At 39.3% G+C, this 21,635-nt stretch overlaps 1 protein-coding gene across 3 annotated transcripts in view; it reads right to left on the bottom strand.

Annotated features, from left to right (window-relative positions):
• The window catches only part of LOC127626358 (AT-rich interactive domain-containing protein 3A-like), a 64,178-nt gene that overhangs the window by 26,730 nt on the left and 15,813 nt on the right, over positions 1–21,635 (bottom strand). For 2 of the 3 annotated variants that reach the window (XM_052102092.1, XM_052102093.1), the window contains exons 2-3: positions 4,448–4,975; positions 1,060–1,342 (exon numbers count right to left, since the gene is read on the bottom strand). In XM_052102092.1, the coding sequence (XP_051958052.1) occupies positions 1,060–1,342; positions 4,448–4,758 (594 nt within the window). In that variant the 5' untranslated portion in view covers positions 4,759–4,975. Of the gene's footprint in view, positions 1–1,059; positions 1,343–4,447; positions 4,976–6,928; positions 6,999–21,635 lie in introns of those variants that run through there. The other variant, XM_052102094.1, reaches the window with a different exon arrangement.

Below are 21,635 nucleotides of genomic sequence, written 5' to 3'. Positions count from 1 at the left end.
GTTAAGCCCAAAGTATACTTAAGTTGCATGCATTCTCAATCACTCCACGCACAGTGTGCGTGATGTAAATTTCGTCATCAGCAAAAAGTCTGTGTGAAATGTCCACTGATGTCCTAGATTTACTCGTCAGCGCATGCACCAGCCGCTGACTGTAGTAAAAGAGTATCACAAAGCAGTTGTAGTGCACATGCGTCGAACGCATTCGTATTTGCTAGCGGCCAAAAGAGTATACTTTGAAAATGTTCCAAACTTTCAACAACATCTCTATTGTTGCTAATGAGATTTAAATCAAACACGGTATTACAAATATACTTTTTAGCACTCAAGGAGTGGGCACAAAACTGGCTTACTGGTGCAGTTTTTATTAAACATATTGGCCAAACAAAAGCACTTTAAAAATCATTGTGATATTCACAGTATTTGTTCATTTTACATGATCAGCAAAATACTATAAAATATATAAAAAAATATCTGGTATACTGCCCAACCTTATTGCCTTTCAACGTTTTTAATAGTCGTGGCTGGTTGGGAAACAATGGGAACATGGATGAGATATAACTTTGTGCTCGTGTCACACCTGGTTGGGAGGAATACAGAATGCGCCTGTATACAGCTAACGTCTGGTGTTCTGCCTTCATAACCCAATTCATTTTAATCCTCTTTAACACAGCACAAAACATTGCACCTTAGTGAGGGGTCCTGGACAGATAAGTTCATTTTATTTCCTCTAGTCTACATCCTGCACTCTGTCATTGCTTGCAAATATTTATTTGTAAAAACAATGTTTTGGTCTAACGAACATCTTCAGGAATAATGCCTGATGAAGGTCATTAGACCTCAACAATTTTAAAGGAAGTCATTACACAGAAACTTTGCCATTTCAAATAAATACGTGCAAGCAATAAATGTGAGGCCACAAATTCTATTCTATTTAAATAATTTATTCAAAGCACCTGCTTACAACCATGCAGGTGTGATTTCTTCATTTGCATTTCCTATAATTTAACATCACTTTGGCAAATAGGACAAAGGATGATTAGAATTACAAAGAATTCTCACCTGTCTGAACTGCTCTTCATAGGTCAAGTCTGCATGGTCCTGCCCATGGAGAGGTCCGTGGGACGAATGAGCAGGGTGAGTTGACACCCACGGTTCAGTTTCAGAACTGGGCCGAGCTTTTAGCAACTGGGAGTGAGGGTTTAAACGGCGGTGGGGTAATAAGAGGATGCCTCTGCCCGGGGTGACAGCCTCACGACCTGACGGAAATCCTTCATCACCCAGATCATCATCATAGTCCTCCTCCATCTCCCCCTCAAAATCATCTTCATCCCATTTCTGCTTTCTGTCCAGAAACACAAATTTTGGTGTAAAATCTTAAATTTAAGGAGTTCTATAGGCTTTAAAAAAAAACTTCTACAGTGAGTAACATATATTGCACATACAATGTAGACATAAAAAAAGAACAAGTTAAAAAGAAAATATTCACGTAATCAAATCATTTCAAAGTTCAGTTATAAACAGAATCTGCATCCATACTACCAAACTAGATTTGGACATTTTCTGAAGAACATTTGTGTAGGGTATGCATGCACAAATCTTGCTGCAACAATGGTAGGGATTTGGGGGTGGTTACCAGTGCATTGCTATGTGGATAATAAGGTGTTCTGAGTGGTTGCTAGGGCATTGCTAGGTGGTTTCATACTAGCCCAAGTCACATGAGCCAACCCTAGGGATGGGCGATACCACTTATTTTTTTTCGATCAGATGCCAAGTACTTTTAGGCCAATATCAAAGATATCGATACGAATACCTCTACTGAATTGATTTTTTTGGATATAATTAATTATTATAATTTTTTTGTATATACATTTATGGGCCTAAACATTAAATTATTAGGCTGCTTTGTTTACCCTTTAAAACGAGTTAGTATAAGCCACATATAAAACCTTAAAATTAACCATAGATGATATTATATGGTTACTATTTCTAAAATCATGTTACCATATGGATACTACAGTAATGCTGTAATAAAACTATGGTTAATTGTATCAAAACCTTGGTTCAAACATCTAGGTTTGTCATTACTTCACAAACAGCATCTGGAGATATGCTATTACATCAGGAAAGCAATGCTCTCTCTTTGAACGAGCACTATGACTGAAAGGGTGAGTGCTGTCTGACTGCTAGTGTATTTTACATTCCTGCACATCAAGATGAGTGAAAGAAAAAATTGTTCCAGTGCCATACAACAATTCACTAATATAATAATTTTTTTCCACTGACAGAACGATTTATTCGATTTATTCATAGAAACTCATCCTGTTGAGTACTGAGGTTTCTTACTGCCAGAGTAATGCAAGAATGCACGTTAAGCATGTTTAACCAGACAGCCCGTTGGAAATGAGGATTACTTGTGTAAAGTATGTTTCTGGCCTTAGTGTGAAAACTTTAACACTTATGGTCAAAGTATACTTCGGTCAGATGTGAACACTAGGCATCTACGTACAAGACAAGCAACACAAATTTCATCATCAGCAGAGTGCTCGAGCATCAAACGTCCACTGCCCATTTTTTCGAACAACGCTTACTCCTGGAATTGTGCCTGGATTATTTGCACTAATTAGTGGGTCAAAAAGGGGGCAACACTCACACTTGAGCCATTGCTTTCACAAAGAATAGCTAGAAGATGACATAATTGCCACTAAACCACAGAAGACAAAAGGTATAAACAACAACAGTGGATGTGCATGTCAAAAGAGCGTGTGTGAGGAGATACCTGTATTTCTACATCAAGTCTGAATGAACAAAGACATTTTTATTGGTCTAAACTCTTTGGAAAAACTCACTTTTTCCACATTTTGTTATGTTACAGCCTTATTCCAAAATTTATGAAATTCATTATTTTCCTCAAAACTCTACAAACAATACCCCATAATGACAACGTGAAAGAAGTTTGTTAATTAAATATATCACATACGTTTTCACAGCCTTTGCTCAATACATCGTGAAGCACCTTTGGCACCAATTACAGCTTCAAGTCTTTTTGTGTATGATGCTACAAGCTTGGCACACCTATTTTTGGGCAGTTTCTCCCATTCTTCTTTGCAGGACTTCTCAATCTCCATCAGGTTGGATGGGGAGCGTCAGTGCACAGCCATTTTCAGATCTCTCCAGAGATGTTCAATTGGGTTCAAGTCTGGGCTCTGGCTGGGCCACTCAAGGACATTCACAGAGTTGTCCCGTAGCCACGCTTTTGTTATCTTGGCTGTGTGCTTAGGGTCATTGTCCTGTTGGAAGATGAACCTTCGCCCCAGTCAGAGGTCCAGAGCGCTCTGGAGCAGGTTTTCATCAAGGATGTCTCTGTACATTGCTGCATTCATCTTTCCCTCGATCCTGACTATTCTTCCAGTCCCTGCCGCTGAAAAACATCCCCACAGCATGATGCTGCCACCACCATGCTTCACTCTAGGGACGGTATTGGCCAGATGATGAGCGGTGCCTGGTTTCCTCCAGACATGACACTTGCCATTCAGGCCAAAGAGTTGATTGAAAGATGGTTGTTCTTCTGGAAGGTTATCCTCTCTCCACAGAGAAAAGCTGGTGCTCTGTCAGAGTGACCATCGGGTTCTTGGTCACTAAGGGACTAAGGCCCTTCTCCCCCGATTGCTCAGTTTGGCCGGGCAGCCAGCTCTAGGAAGAGTCCTGGTGGTTCCAAACTTCTTCAGTTTACGGATGATGGAGGCCACTGTGCTCATTGGGACCTTCAATGCTCCAGAAATGTTTCTGTACCCTTCCCCAGATCTGTGCCTCAATACAATCCTGTCTCACTCCCATGACGAACTGTGAATGATGTAATCGAGTCGGTGTCTCTTCACCCTTAAACTACTTATCTATTTGTACATATTGGAATATTTTGCAATACACCGAAAATATATTGTTTCTATACTTCTAATCAAAAACCTAATATCAATAGTTTTATATATTCCCATAGTTTTTTTTATTCAATGTCATCAATGTAATCCCATGAAGCACTGCGAATGTAGTACATGCCCTCATGAAAGACGGACAGTAAAAAGTCTTGTACCATGTTTTTTTTGTTTGATTTTCAAATAATTTTTTGCCTCAAAACATAGTTTGTGATGTTGCGATTTATCTCGGAACTGGTTGGTTTGGTTCATGGCTTACAACTCTTAATGTCTATGGGAAAAATGTATGGGACCCAGATGGCTGAATAAGTGGGCAGGCAATGTTGCGCTCTATAGTGATGGTCGCCATAGCAAGCACGTTAAATAAAAGTAATGAAAACTCTTCTTTAATACACATGCCTATTCAACAATCACTAACCTTATATCAGGACAACACAGTGTCATTTTAAAAATGCAAAGACCAGCTCAAAAAAACAGACAATATATTATTTGCATTAATTTGAATGTGACGCCCCACTTACATTTGATCTTCCTCTTCAGACCCCATCATATTATTGTATTGCTCCTCTCCGTCCTCTTCCTCCTCCTCTTCATCATTTTCCTCTCCTACACTGCTGCGTTCAGACATGGGGCTGCCGGCCCTCTGAAGTCCAGCAGCCACTGCCCGCATGGCTGCCAACGTCGCCATCTGAGCCTGCTCTGTGTCGGAGGTGGGGTACACCTTAAGCTCCTCCCCTGTGGTGATGGGGTTGTGCGACAGCCCCGCCTGCTCCATCAGCAGTTTGGCTCTGTGCTGTCTGTGCAGGTTCTCCATCACCGCCTGCAGCTTCATTGCCTGGGAAACAGGTAGTGATAGGATACTGCTCCCTTCGCTTAGCCCCACCACAGAAAACAGACTGGACCACTTTCAATAGATTTGATCCAGAGGGGCGGTGCTTATCACAACTCCGGATAATGGTCAAACCCTTTGGAAGTTTTAGTCTTCTACTGTACAGTTACCACCAGACAACAGTTGAGGGGAAGATGACCCCGACACACAGAGGGCCTACCTGAGAGAGAGAGACAGACAAATTCAAATCATAATAATCTGCACCCACCTATAATCCTAGAGAATATTAGAAGATAGCTGAAAACACATGTTGACCACATCACATTTGTAGTGTAAATCTACTCTTTGCCATTCTGCTTCAGTTTGAGCAAAAGCTGGCCTGTTTGACTGCCACTGCTCTCCGGACTTTGTTTTTAAAGTTTAAAGTTTCTGATATGACTATATGCCCTTTTATTGGGACAACTGCTCAAGCATAATAAACTTAGATTTGCTTATGGATTGTGGACTGTTCGGGTTTGCTGTTGGACTGAACTGTTCTTCAGTCTGTGCAAACCCTCTACTAAACTACTTTGGATCCCTCACCGCCCTATTGCACTGCGCAGAGTCTGGTGATTGATTAAACATTCCCTCACCCATCGGAGGATGTTTGGGGAGATCAGTTAAGAGCATTGGAAGGTTGCTTGAATCAGGGATCAGTGGAACACCTCGGCTGTGCCGGAGTGTGTGGATTAAAGTTATCCAAATTTCCCGGTAATGATGGATAATTTTTGGTGGCTTGCTCTGGCCTTTTGTATTTATTTACGCTATTTGCAGCTGGATAGACTCTGCTCTGCTACGAACTCAGGCTTGGACTTTTTTTTTTTCAACATGGTTGTTCATTCCTGGATTTACACCATCTGAATTCCTCATATAGTCTCTCTGCTGGAATCTACAATCAGTGTGCTGCCTTGGGAATTATACGCAGACCATGTTATGTTCACAGACATCTTATGTTTGCGTCATCGCTTGCATAAGCAGGTGTTGGTTGTCCCCTACGGCAGTTCCAACATACTGGCAATGGGGTCTTCTATTTGCCGTCCCCCCACCCGGGTTAAGCACAAATGAAATCCTGATAATCTCAGTTCGCTGAAGCATTATATTCCTAGCTCTAGCATGGACTACTGTCAAGATGGCCCTAGTAGGGGGCCTGGGTATCTTAGCGAGTATTGACGCTAACTACCACCCCTGGAGTCGTGAGTTTGAATCCAGGGCATGCTGAGTGACTCCAGACAGGTCTCCCAAGCAACCAAATTGGCCCGGTTGCTAGGAAGGTTAGAGTCACATGGAGTAATCTCCTCGTGGTCGTGATTAGTGGTTCTTGCTCTCAGTGGGGCAGTGCTGTGAGTCTCCGCGGTGTCCTGCACAGTGAGCTACGTGATAAGATGCACCGTCTCAGGAGCGGAGGCACCTGACACTTGTCCTCTGCTACCTTGATTGAGGGGAGTAACCGTGCCACCACAAGGACCTACTAAGTAGTGGGAATTGGGCATTCCAAATTGGGGAGAAAGAAAAAAAAAAAAAAAAAAAAAGAGATGGCCCTTGTAAATGCAAGATCATTATCGAACAACTCTTTTGTTCGAAATGACTGTCACAAATAAAAAGTCCAAAGAGTGACGGAGTCTTGGCTCAGTCCTGGTGACTTCAGCTCTTTTGGTGAACTTTCTCCCCTGGACTGTGCTTTCTTAATCTCTCCAAGGACCTCTGGACACAGAGGTGGTGTTGCTACGGTTTTTAAAAATAATTTTAGATGCAAATTGTTGCCAACAGACTTGCACTAATGAATTGGTCTTTTTGCATTATTTTGAACATTGTCTAGCATATATTTTGTGTGTTATTGTAGTTTGCCTTGCTGAATAATTACAAATTAACATTGTTTATGACAGTTACTGTGCAGACAAGATCAAGTTAGCTAAAATTACAAAACAATCCTTATGCCACTATATTTCACATGCTTTGCAGTCATACAAGCTTATCTGTCCAATAAAAAATTCGTTCGGTTTTGATTCCCAAAACCGAACGAAGGCCCCTCCAGGAATCAAATGCCCTGCCGATGTTCACTCTAGTTTTTGCTCAGCCATGATCACGTTCCCGCTTAGCTAGACGGGATTCAGTAGATACATTTTTTTTTGCTTACTCAGAGTTTGTGTAGGAGTCGGTGTTGTGCTGGGAGCTGGACGTTTGCTGGATTCCATCTCCAAGATAACGTTAACTAGTGTTGCAGACTGTCTGTTTATGCAGAAGAGAAGATTTTACTGAGGCAAGGCTTGCGGGAGCATGTATAAATGTCACATCCTAAGGCAAAAGAGACCCACTCCACTAAAATCAGTCTACAGACTTTAATAGGCAACCTAGGAAGTCCAGGAAGGGCTAATTTTTTAAGTTACATTACAAGCAGTTCACACATTGGCAAAAAAGGTAAATATTACTTGAAAATTGTTACATGTTGCACCTTTAAAAGGTGTTTTTGTTACGGTGAGCTCTGATGTGACCACAATTATTAACAGCTCACTAACAAACGGGGTTAATGGTAGTTTTAACATGCAATCATACAGCCTCTACTCATAAAGTCACATCTTGATTATACTGTATATTCCAACTACAGGCCAATCTCCCAAGTTGCCATTAATTTCAAAGCTTTGAGAAGTTTCTTTATTTTCAGGTATGTGCATATTTGAATTCTTTTAACATTTATGACAAGAACCAATCTTGTACACGCACAGCATTTGACACTACTGATCAAAAACTACTTTTAAATAGATTGGAGTGTATGGTTGGTATTCAGGGTTTGGCCTTGCAGTGGTTTGTCCTGAAAAGAAGGATCTCGTCCCCCGGCACATGGCCGCGGCTGCTCCATTGGCGTGGACGGTAGTGGCGAGAACTCTACTACGGCGTATCCCTCCTCCTTCCCGGATTTCGGCACCAGTGTAAAGGGATCAATGGAAAGGAGGCGGCGAGAACCGGCTTTTCAACATAAATAATATTTTAATTAATAAACTAAACCAAAAAGACAAACACACACGACGGACATGTCTGTAAACGATCTTTCTCTCCCACACGATCCTCTGCAGTCGACCTTTATCCCTCACAGAGGCTTGATTAGCCTAATACGGGACCGGGTGTGTAGGATCACAACCGGCCCCGCCCTCCGCCCTGCCACACTATAAATTCTCTTACGGCATCTCAAACTCGCATGACTTTCCTCTGCGGTACACAAAAAATATATTTTCATAGATGTACGATGTGTTTACAGTATATGTGTACAATGAAAGCCAACAGGGTCCAATAACTTCCCAGCTCAAAAAAAGGACATAAAGGCAGCATAAAGATATTCCATACGACTCGAGTGTTTTAATCTATGTCTTCTGAAGCGATATTATTGGCTTAGGGTGAGAAACAAGCCAAAATATTAGGGATGTCATAAAATATCGATATATTGATCGGCATGTTATTTGATCTATATATTTTTGAGGCATCGATATTTTAAAATGAGTCGACATTTCAATTAGAAGCTCAATTTGCGTGCTTTCCAATTCACTCAGTTGGCCTCTGTTTAACAGTCTGGCGTAATAGCATTGGGAGACCACAAGAGAACACATCACTGACCGGACGAGCTGAAGCAGCGCAGGAAATGGTAGTCCAAAGTTATGAAGGTTTTTGTACTTCAAGAATGTTATTGAGTTGCATGTTAGTGAAACTGGTGAAACTGCGCAAACTGAACAATTAGAAATGGTGACGTTTATCATGCAATTTCTCTGTATGTACAGCAGCCTTTAATAGGTCTTTCATTCAAGCTGTCAAATCACAAAACAACATACTTGTAAATGAAAATAAGCTCAAAGATACATGTTCACAATAGATCATACAGTAATGGCTAGAGTAAACAATCTTTGTACCTTTGATAATGTTTTTGGTTGGATTTAATGTACAAATATGCTAGTTGTGCTCCATGGCACTTCAGAATGTTGACACCGAGCGTTGGCAGTGTGTGCGTACCTTTGTAAAAAATAAATAATTGTTTATTTATTTGTTGTTTATTTAATAATTTTTTTTAGAACGTGCCTTATATATATATATATATATATATAATCATCTGTCAAATCTTCATATTATCAATGCGTGAAAACGTTATCGATCCCAAGCCTACAAAATATTACTTTTTTTTCACTTTAAACCTTGACATCCACAGTCTCCTTGCACAAGCTTGGCGCATGAACAGACGTCAAGCTTTATAGTGAAAGAGTAGTTAATTTTTTTGTCTATTCTCACCCAAATACCGATTGTATCGCTTCAGAAGACATGGATAAAACTACTTCAGTCTTATGGAGTACCTCTATGCTGTACATGTGCTTTTTTTTGGAGCTTGTAAGTTCTGGACCATGTTGACTTGCAATATATGTTAAACATCTTGCATCTATGAAAATATCTTTGTGTGTGTGTTCGGCAGAAGAAAGTAATTAGAGTTTGGGCAAACAAAGTGGAAGATAAAGGGAGCGCTAAGGGTCTAATTCCACATTGATAACGTGTTTCACGCAGACCAATTTCCACATTCACCATCGGGGGCCTAAAGCACACTCATTCACATCATAATATATTAAATGAAATTACCCCAAACATGTTAGGAATACTGGTTAGCTAGTGCTTCCTAAAACCTGATCCTCCATGGTAAAGCTGTGTTGATAGTAATGATTACTGACTACTGATTTCTCTCTTAGCATGTGACAGATAAAAGTGCTAAAACAGACAAAGAGAATTGAGTTATGTGGAAAGGCTGACACTTTAAAATCTCTAATACATGTTACGCATGACTGCTTAGACTAACAAAGCCTCTACATACAGTACATTGCCAAGGTATGGAAATGTGTTCCTTTGCTCCTGAAACTGAGATGTTCTGGTCTGGTGACATTCCTTACTACAACATTTAGATCTCAGGGTTATAAAAATATGAGATATGCAAGCAGGGGTGGACTGGGAAGAGAAATCAGCCTGGGATTTTACAGAGAAACTGGCCCAAAAGTTGTTGAGCAGATTCATCGCTGCCCCCTTCTGCATTTTGGTTCCATTTTGTGGCCGTTCTGCATAACGCGGCAGATCATTTCATCTTATTGCAGCCCATTCGGCCCGCTTCGCAGCCGGCCTGGTTCTCCCTATGGCCAGTCCACCCCTGATCGGCCCCAAAGTGCATCGACCCACAGGGAAAATGCCCAGTATGGCAGATTACCAATCCAGCCCTGCATGTAAATTCGAACTTCTGTGAAAATGTTATGCGTTTTAATTCCATTTAGGGCTGGGCGATATGGCCAAAAATGTTAACACAATATTATTTAATATTGTTCGATATCTATATTCATCATAATAAACAGTCACATTTACACATTTATTAAAAAATGTCCAAGTTGGCCGAAGAAAAAATATATTTCTAAACAGTCAAAATCGTCACTATAAAACTGCACTGGGGGCCCAGAGACAGCCAAAGCAGTGAGGTCTGAGGGATCATTTACCAAAATATAAAAATATTTTTTAGTTATTCAATCGAGTGCATTTGAAAATGAATGTTAAAAGATCATCTGTTTGTTTTGAAGCGTAATGACAGCAGTCTGGTATTTGTTTGAATATTTTAACATAAAAATTATTTTTTTATATATTTCTTTAGCTTCAGATACCCAAGTATGGGGGCATAGAAGTGTGTCACCCTTGTGATTGTGGAATGATGGAGTATGGGGGTTCAGGGGTATTGCCTAAGAGAACATTTTGAAAACATAAAAGTCTGAATGGAACATTTTGAAATATTCATTAAAGTGAGAAAGACCAGGCTAACAACTAGTAATTTTCTTGTCTTTCCTTGTCATCCATTCCAGAGATGATGACATTGGATTCATTTTCACAAAATTAGAACAGAAATTGATTTGTTTATTATTAAAGGCTAGTAGCATGCCGATTAATAAAGCTAAATTTAGAAGGAAAACACGTTATGATCTAAGGGCGCTTTTGGACCACGTTAAATTATGCGGCGCCTCATGTCTATACACATGCAGCGAAAAGAGGCAACGTTTGCAGAGTAGGACCGGACATAAATGAAGCATGTTAGGTGCTATAGAAAAATATTCAAGACTACAGTGCAGATCAGGTGGATTGCAGGATGGATTGTAGGATTGATAGTTGTGCGGAGCAAGCGCTTTCCTAGTGTTGTGAGAGTCTTGGAGTGAATTTCTTCCACGCCAGTGGAAACGCAGCCTGAGAAAGCTGAACTTATTGCATTATTATTAACACGCACTAAATATAGAAAATTAATCAAAAGCTCAACATGGATATTGTGGATTTTTTTTATCATGATAAAGATTTATCGGCCAGCCCTAATTCCACTCAGACCTTTCTACTACACAAAATGTGACCAATGTAGGTTTAATATTAGTATGTCAACATTTAAATTATCACAGGGACTGAACACCTGTTAATTGCACAAATCAAACTGGTTATGACAGATCTGCGGTTTACACTGTAATAAATATTGTTTCCAACGAAAAGCACACAACGGTCTATGTGTTTTCTAAATGTCAATAGCGGCATCTTTAAGGGGAATTTCAGGTTTTTAACATTTGATGTGTTACAGATCATTAAAGCTTTCAAGGAGACAAGCTCAAATAAGAAACTAGAACATTCCCTGTATCTACATTATTTCAAAATGAGAAAACAAACACACTGACTGCCGCATTCACAAAAACTACACTGAGAGCAACAGGTGACAGACCGATTATAAGAAACAGGCACTCCAAAAATTATATTCTAAACCAAAAAGACAAACACACACATGACGGACATGTCCGTAAACGATTTTTCTCTCCCACACGATCCTCTGCAGTCGACCTTTATCCCTCACAGAGACTTGATTAGCCTAATACGGGACCGGGTGTGTAGGATCACAACCGGCCCCGCCCTCCGCCCTGCCACACTATAAATTCTCTTACGGCATCTCAAACTCGCATGACTTTCCTCTGCTACACAAAAAATATATTTTCATAGATGTACGATGTGTTTACAGTATATGTGTACAATGAAAGCCAACAGGGTCCAATAACTTCCCAGCTCAAAAAAAGGACATAAAGGCAGCATAAAGATATTCCATACGACTCGAGTGTTGTAATCTATGTCTTCTGAAGCGATATTATCGGTTTTGGGTGAGAAACAAGCCAAAATATTAGGGATGTCATAAAATATCGATATATTGATCGGCATGTTATTTGATCTATATATTTTTGAGGCATCGATATTTTAAAATGAGTTGACATTTCAATTAGAAGCTCAATTTGCGTGCTTTCCAATTCACTCAGTTGGCCTCCGTTTGACAGTCTGGCGTAATAGCATTGGGAGACCACAAGAGAACACATCACTGACCGGACGAGCTGAAGCAGTGCAGGAAATGGTAGTCCAAAGTTATGAAGGTTTTTGTACTTCAAGAATGTTATTGAGTTGCATGTTAGTGAAACTGGTGAAACTGCGCAAACTGAACAATTAGAAATGGTGACGTTTATCATGCAATTTCTCTGTATGTACAGCAGCCTTTAATAGGTCTTTCATTCAAGCTGTCAAATCACAAAACAACATACTTGTAAATGAAAATAAGCTCAAAGATACATGTTCACAATAGATCATACAGTAATGGCTAGAGTAAACAATCTTTGTACCTTTGATAATGGTTTTTGGTTGGATTTAATGTACAAATATGCTAGTTGTGCTCCATGGCACTTCAGAATGTTGACACCGAGCGTTGGCAGTGTGCGCGTACCTTTGTAAAAAATAAATAATTGTTTATTTATTTATTGTTTATTTAATAATTTTTTTAGAACGTGCCATGTCATCTGCCAGATGCGTCCAGTGCGACCCCGAATGATTTACCCTGCAGCTCACCTTTACCAAAGTTATGCTGAGAAATATGTCTGAAAAGACGAAGACTATTGTGCAATGAGCAGCCCTATATATATATATATATATATATATATATATATATATATATATATATATATATATATATATATATAATCATCTGTCAAATCTTCATATTATCAATGCGTGAAAACGTTATCGATCCCAAGCCTACAAAATATTACTTTTTTTTCCACTTTAAACCTTGACATCCACAGTCTCCTTGCACAAGCTTGGCGCATGAACAGACGTCAAGCTTTATAGCGAAAGAGTAGTTAATTTTTTTTGTCTATTCTCACCCAAATACCGATTGTATTGCTTCAGAAGACATGGATAAAACTACTTCAGTCTTATGGAGTACCTCTATGCTGTACATGTGCTTTTTTTTGGAGCTTGTAAGTTCTGGACCATGTTGACTTGCAATATATGTTAAACATCTTGCATCTATGAAAATATCTTTGTGTGTGTGTGTGTTCGGCAGAAGAAAGTAATTAGAGTTTGGGCAAACAAAGTGGAACATAAAGGGAGCGCATAGGGTCTAATTCCACATTGATAATGTGTTTCACGCAGACCAATTTCCACATTCACCATCGGGGGCCTAAAGCACACTCATTCACATCATAATATATTAAATTAAATTACCCAAAACATGTTAGGAATATCGGTTAGCTAGTGCTTCCTAAAACCTGATCCTCCATGGTAAAGCTGTGTTGATAGTAATGATTACTGACTACTGATTTCTCTCTTAGCATGTGACAGATAAAAGTGCTAAAACAGACAAAGAGAATTGAGTTATGTGGAAAGGCTGACACTTTAAAATCTCTAATACATGTTACGCATGACTGCTTAGACTAACAAAGCCTCTACTTACAGTACATTGCCAAGGTCTGAGTGGAATTAGGGCTGGGCGATAAATCTTTTTATCGTGATAAAAAAAATCCACATTATCCATGTTGAACTTTTGATTAATTTTCTATATTTAGTGCGTGTCAATAATAATGCAATAAGTTCAGCTTTCTCAGGCTGCGTTTCCACTGGCGTGGAAGAAATTCACTCCAAGACTCTCACAACACTAGGAAAGAGCTTGCTCCTCACAACTATCAATCCTACAATCCATCCTGCAAACCACCTGATCTGCACTGTAGTCTTGAATATTTTTCTATAGCACCTAACATGCTTCATTTATGCCCGGTCCTACTCTGCAAACGTTGCCTCTTTTCGCTGCATGTGTATAGACATGAGGCGCCGCATAATTTAACGTGGTCCAAAAGCGCCCTTAGATCATAACGTGTTTTCCTTCTAAATTTAGCTTTATTAATCGGCATGCTACTAGCCTTTAATAATAAACAAATCAATTTCTGTTCTAATTTTGTGAAAATGAATCCAATGACATCATCTCTGGAATGGATGACAAGGAAAGACAAGAAAATTACTAGTTGTTAGCCTGGTCTTTCTCACTTTAAAGAATATTTCAAAATGTTCTCTTAGGCAATACACCTGAACCCCCATACTCCATCATTCCACAATCACAAGGGTGACACACTTCTATGCCCCATACTTGGGTATCTGAAGCTAAAGAAATATATAAAAAAATAATTTTTATGTTAAAATATTCAAACAAATACCAGACTGCTGTCATTACGCTTCAAAACAAACAGATGCTCTTTTAACATTCATTTTCAAATGCACTCGATTGAATAACTAAAAAATATTTTTATATTTTGGTAAATGATCCCTCAGACCTCACTGCTTTGGCTGTCTCTGGGCCCCCAGTGCAGTTTTATAGTGACTATTTTGACTGTTTAGAAATATATTTTTTCTTCGGCCAACTTGGAATTTATATTTTTTTTCTATAAATGTGTAAATGTGACTGTTTATCATGATGAATATAGATATCGAACAATATGAAAGAATATTGTGTTAACATTTTTGGCCACATCGCCCAGCCCTAAATGGAATTAAAACACATAACATTTTCACAGAAGTTTGAATTTACATGCAGGGCTGGATTGGTAATCTGCCATACTGGGCATTTTCCCTGTGGGCCGATGCACTTTGGGGCCGATCAGGGGTGGACTGGCCATCGGGAGAACCAGGCAGAATGGGCTGCAATAAGCGGGCCGAATGGGCTGCAATAAGATGAAATGATCTGCTGCGTTATGCAGAACGGCCACAAAATGGAACCGCAAAATGCAGAAGGGGGCAGCGACGAATCTGTTCAACAACTTTTGGGCCAGCTTCTCTGTAAAATCCCAGGCTGATTTCTCTTCCCAGTCCACCCCTGCTTGCATATCTCATATTTTTATAACCCTGAGATCTAAATGTTGTAGTAAGGAATGTCACCAGACCAGAACATCTCAGTTTCAGGAGCAAAGGAACACATTTCCTACACAAAATGTGACCAATGTAGGTTTAATATAAGTATGTCAACATTTACATTTTTATCACAGGGACTGAACACCTGTTAATTGCACAAATCAAACTGGTTATGACAGATCTGCGGTTTACACTGTAATAAATATTGTTTCCAACGAAAAGCACACAACGGTCTATGTGTTTTCTAAATGTCAATAGCGGCATCTTTAAGGGGAATTTCAGGTTTTTAACATTTGATGTGTTACAGATCATTAAAGCTTTCAAGGAGACAAGCTCAAATAAGAAACTAGAACATTCCCTGTATCTACATTATTTCAAAATGAGAAAACAAACACACTGACTGCCGCATTCACAACAACTACACTGAGAGCAACAGGTGACAGACCGATTATAAGAAACAGGCACTCCAAAAATTATATTCTTAAATATTCTGATGATACTGCAATATTTTATTAAACAAACATGATAGTACTTCTATTTATTATTTGGATTTATATTAGCTGCTAGACTGCCCCGGAAGGTGCGTGCCTCGCTTTGTGTACAGCAAGTTTTTTCACCACAGTGAAAATGTTTTCGAAAGTCTAAACGACAACAAACATGTATTGAGGCGGAATATTTCGTTAGATAAAAACATGTTGTGAATTTTGGAAATTATTACATCTATATATATATATATATATATATATATCAAATTTGTATCAGTAATTAGCTACAATAGCAAGTTCTGTGGTTGTCGATGAACTAATAAATTTTCACATTCATTAGAATTAAAATTTTATGTCCTGGTGTTTATTATTAATATAACGGATTCATTTATTCATGGATTTTGATTCCAGTGAAAAAACTTGCTGTACACAAAGCGAGGCACGCACCTTCCGGGGCAGTCTAGCAGCTAATATATAATATATATAGGCCTATGTATTTGTATAGTCTAGCACTATTATATATTACAAAAAAGATCGTATTATGTAGGACTATCTGCGTTCGCTTGGCGCTCCATTTGATCCATATTATTCCATTTTATTCAATACAGTTTTAGGGTGATGATGCCATAAAATATGACGACAGACATTAGACGCTTCATTCCAAAACCTCAATAGCAGTTTCGAATGTAAATATGACATGACATTTTGGTACAGTCTAGTATGAACGGTCAGAATGACCGCTATGGCCATTCTAGTAGTTATAGAATTCCGGTAGTTCTCGTGTTAAATGCAAGTACAAGTTTATTGCTTGATTAGTGTCCTTTGGAAGATCAAAGCGTGTCTCAGCCATGACAGTATTACAAATGTCATAGACAGTAATGTCTTTGTATTGAAGGCCAAGTTTAAAATATCTCTCTATAAATTCATGCGCATCCATGCTCTCAGTATCTTTGAGTAAATGAATGATGGCAATGACGCAATCGGAAAAGAGCCACACACACACACACACACACACACACACACACACACACACACACACACACACAAACTGTAACGCGTGCGCACGCGAAAGTCTCTTAGATTTTTTTTTTGCACAGGTCACTTCGGGGGCTCCGTAATATAAACTCAAGTGGAAAAGGTCTAATTAAAGTGTGAATTTATTGGAACTCATGTTTGGTAGTGGAAAAACACTCTACATAAAATTAAAGTGAGAGATGTGGGCTTGAATTACAAGCAGTGTTTTGACATCTCTTGAAACAGCATTTGTATCATTTCAAGGAAGGAGAGCCAATCACATAACCTTGTTAAAATCTCTTCTAGTGTTCCCATGACAATGACATGTCAAAAGGATTGTGGGGGCAAATCTGAGGGGGAAAAGCGTAGGCCTCACCATACTTCACACTTACTTCCTCACAACGGTAAGAGCAAAGCAGTGCATGCATGATTTCATGCGTTTAGCCCTGACCTCCTGTATTCGAGGATATTGCGCCATTAAGAAGAGTTCCCCTTATACATGATGCACTTGAACAGAAATGAAGAGGACAGGGCAAATCATCTACTCAACACAAACATATTTAACTTGTAAAATAAAAAAAGGGAACATTTTGTAAATAGTCCAAATTATTCATGTAAACAATAAATATCCATCTATCTATCCATCCATCTATCTACACAGGCATATACAAAAGTTTAGGCACCCCTGAAAATTTCCAAGATTTTCGTTTATAAATAATTGGGTGTTTGGATCAGCAATTTCATTTTGATCTATCAAATAAATGAAGGACACCGTAATATTTCAGTAGTGAAATGAGGTTCATTGGATTAACAGAAAATGTGCAATATGCATCAAAACGAAATTAGACCGGTGCATAAATTTGGGCACCATGTCATTTTGTTGATTTGAATACCTGTAACTAACTAGCACCGATTAATTGGAACACACAATTGGTTTGGTGAGCTCATTAAGCCTTGAACTTCATAGACAGGTGCATCCAATCATGAGAAAAAGGTATTTAAGCTGGCCAATTGCAAGTTCTTGTTCTCTTTCACTCTCCTCTGAAGAGTGGCAACATGGGGACCTCAAAACAACTCAAATGACCTGAAAACAAAGATTGTTCAATATTATGGTTTAGGGGGAAGTCTACAAAAAGCTAAAATCGTAGAGATTTAAGCTGTCAGTGTCCACTGTGAGGAACATAGTGAGGAAATGGAATACCACAGGCACAGTTCTTGTTAAGGCCAGAAGTGGCAGACCAAGTAAAATATCGGAGAGGCAAAGGGGAAGGATGGTGAGAACTGTCAAAAACAGCCCACAGACCACCTCCAAAGACCTACAACATCATCTTGCTGCAGATGGTGTCACTGTGCATCGTTCAACAATTCAGCGCACTTTGCACAAGGAGAAGCTGTACGGGAGAGCGATGCGGAAGAAGCCTTTTCTGCACACACGCCACAAACAGAGTCGCTTGAGGTAGGCAAACACATTTGGACAAGCCAGCTTCATTTTGGAAGAAGGTGCAGTGGACTGATGAAACGAAGATGGAGTTATTTGGTCATAACAAGGGGCGTTATGCATGGCGGCAAAAGAACACAGCGTTCCAAGACAAACACTTGCTACCCACAGTCAAATTTGGTGGAGGTTCCATCATGCTGTGGGGCTGTGTGGCCAGTGCCGGTACTTGGAATCTTGTTTGGAAGAGGGTCGCAAGGATTCCACTCAATATCAGCAGATACTTGAGAATAATATAGAGGAATCAGTCACAAAGTTGAAGTTACGCCGGGGCTGGATATTTCAACAAGACAACGACCCAAAATTTATGCAGAGGAACAAGTACAATGTTCTGGAATGGCCATCCCATTCCCCAGACCTGAATATCATTGAAAATCTGTGGGGTGATTTGAAGTGGGCTGTCCATGCTCGGCAACCATCAAACCTAACTGAACTGGAGATGTTTTGCAAGGAGGAATGGTCCAAAATACCTTCATCCAGAATCCAGACACTCATTACAGGCTATAGGAAGCATCTAGAGCAGGGGTGCCCAATACATCGATCGCGATCTACCAGTCGATCGCAAAAGCAGTGCTGGTAGATCGCACAAAATGTAAATGTGCTTTCGTTCAATATTAATACAAATATAAGGTCTTTCCTTCATTTAGTTTGTCTGATTTGCAATTGATGAGTACATTTTGACCAGGCGAGATTTTTGTTTATTCAGTTGCCATGACAACTAGGTTCGCACCTTCCAAGGGCTTCTGAGAACGGAGCGCGAAATTGCGAAGCTAGCAGTGTTTGAGACAGGCTACCAGCAGCTACTGCCCGGATTATACAGAATTGTCTGATTCATTCAGTGCAAATCATCAGAATAAGGTAAATGCCCTGGCTATTGTAATCTATTGTGCTATAGGTGTGTTGGGTTTAGTGTTAAAACTGAATGATATCAACACTGAACATTATTAATTATTGTTTAATTCATTAGAAGATGAAGTTCATGTAGGGATACATGCAGTAGTCCCAACAAGCATTTTTTTTAACGAAACTTGTTTTTTTTAGTTGGTAGATCTTGAGTTGGTCATTTAAAAGTAGATCATCACGCAAAAAATGTGGACACCCCTGATCTAGAAGCTGTTAAGGAGGAGGCTCAACTAAATGTTGATGTGATATTTCTGTAGGGGTGCCCAAATTTATGCACCTGTCTAATTTCATTTTGATGCCCAGATTATTGCCATAATTATTGCCCAGTCCTACTTCTAGGTAACCCCTTCTAGGCTCAATTTGAAAATATTATTTTTACATTAATGCATTCTACATTTTGCTAGACCTCAAGAATGAAAGTAAACAAATATATATATATTTTTTTTAAACAAGTAAACTCGTTGAAGTTAGAAGTTTACATACACATTAGCCAAATACATTTAAACTCAGTTTTTAACAATTTCTGACATTTAATCATAGAAAACTTTCCCCATCTTAGGTAGGGATGCACCGATACCACTTTGATTCAGTTATCGGAAATCTCAGTATTGGCCGATACCGATCCTAATCAGATACCAGTGTTGTTTTTTTTTGCATAATCAGTTAGATTATCTTTAATGACCCCAAGCATACCACCAAAGTTGTGGCAAAATGGCTTAAGGACAACAAAGTCAAGGTGTTTGTGTGGCCATCACAAAGCCCTGACCTCAATCCGATAGAAAATTTGTAGGATGAACTGAAAAAGGATGTGCAAGCAAGGGAGCCTACAAACCTGAGCAGTTACACCAGTTCTGTCTGGAGGAATGGGACAAAATTCCAGCAATTATTGTGAGAAGCTTGTAGAAGGCTACCCAAAACACTTGACCCAAGTTAAACAATTAAAAGACAATGCTACCAAATACTAACAAAGTGTACGTAAACTTCTGACACACTGGGAATGTGATGAAAGAAATAAAAGCTGAAATAAATAATTCCTCTCTACTATTATTCTGACATTTCACATACTTAAAATAAAGTAGTGATCCTAACTGACCAATACAGGGAATGTTTTCTACGATTAAATGTCAGGAATTGTGAAAAACCGAGTTTAAATGTATTTGGCTAAGGTGCATGTAATGACTTCAACTGTAATAGCACCTTTGGCAGCAATTTCAGCCTAAAGTCTTTTTGGGTATTATGCAACAAGCTTTGCACACCTGGATTTGGTGATTTTCTGCCATTCTTCTCTGCAGATCCTCTCAAGCTCTGTCAGGTTGAATGGGGACCATCGGTGGACAGACATTTTCAGGTCTCTCCAATCTGATTGATTGGGTTAAAGTCTAGGCTCTGGCTGGGCCACTCAAGGACATTCACAGAGTTATCATTAAGCCACTCTTGCGTTGTCTTGGCTGTGTGCTTAGGGTCATTGTCCTGTTGGAAGGTAAACCTTTAGCCCTATCGGAGCGCTTTGGACCAGGTTTTCATTAAGGATATCTCTGTATTTTGCTGCGTTCAGCTTTCCTTCAACCTGACCAGTGTCCCAGTCCCTGCCGCTGAACCCCCCTCCCCCAACATGATGCTACCACCACCACGCTTCAACATTGGGATAGTATTGCGCAGGTGTTGAGTGGTGTCTGGTTCCCTCCAGTCATGATTCTTGAAATTAAGGTCAGAGTCCTTCCAAGCTCGTTTCATGTGTCTTGCACTGTGGAGAGGCTTCCATCTGTCCACTCTGCCATAAAGCCTAGATTGATGGAGTGTTGCAGTGATGGTTGTCCTTCTGCAAGTTGCCAGTAACCATCAGGTTCTTGCTCACCTCTCTTACAAAGGTCCTTCTCCACAGATTGCTCAGTTTGGATGGGCGGCCAGCTCTTGTTGCAAACTTCTTCCATTTAAAAATGATGGAGGCCACTGTGGTCTTGGGAACCTTCAATGCAGCCGAAAATTTTTGTAGCCTTTCCCAGATGTGAGCCTCGACACAATTCTGTCTCTGAGCTTTGCAGGCAGTTTCTTTGACCTCATGGCTTGGTTTTTGATCCGATATGCATTTACAGCTTTGAAACTTTATATAGACAGGTGTGTGCCTTTCAAAGCATGTCAAATCAATTGAATTTGCCACAGGTGGACTGTGTAGAAACATCTCAAAAGATGATTCAGAGAAATGGGATGCAATTGAGCAAAATTTGTCAAAAGCAAAGGTTCTAAATACTTCTGATATTTCAGTTTTTCCTTTTAATTCATTTGCAGTTATCAAACATCTGGTTTTTGCTTTGTCATTATGGGGTATGGGGTGTAGATTGATGTGAAAAAATTATAATTTAAAGCATTTTAGCATAAGGCTGCAACATAAAATGTGAAACGAAGGGTCTGAATGCTTTCAATATTCATTTCTGAATTTAAATGAACTTAAATAAAATAGTTTTTATACTTATAATAAATTACTACCTGCAAATAGTTTACTATTGCACCATAACGTTTTATTAATTATGTAATTTGCAATGCTTCACAGGATTCATTCACTCATAATAGTAGTATACAGTCTTGCTCCTTTGTTAACCTTTGTCCTTTTCCAATTTTTTAATATATTTTTGCTTCAAATCAAAAATTGTAATGTGATACATCTCAGAACAGGTTGGTGTGGTTCATAAAATACTTGTTTGACATGATAGGTA

This window comes from Xyrauchen texanus, chromosome 32, assembly GCF_025860055.1.
Source record: "Xyrauchen texanus isolate HMW12.3.18 chromosome 32, RBS_HiC_50CHRs, whole genome shotgun sequence".
Lineage (NCBI taxonomy): Eukaryota > Metazoa > Chordata > Actinopteri > Cypriniformes > Catostomidae > Xyrauchen > Xyrauchen texanus.
Note: the sequence above shows the minus strand (reverse complement) of the source record. Positions and strands in the feature narration are given on the sequence as shown.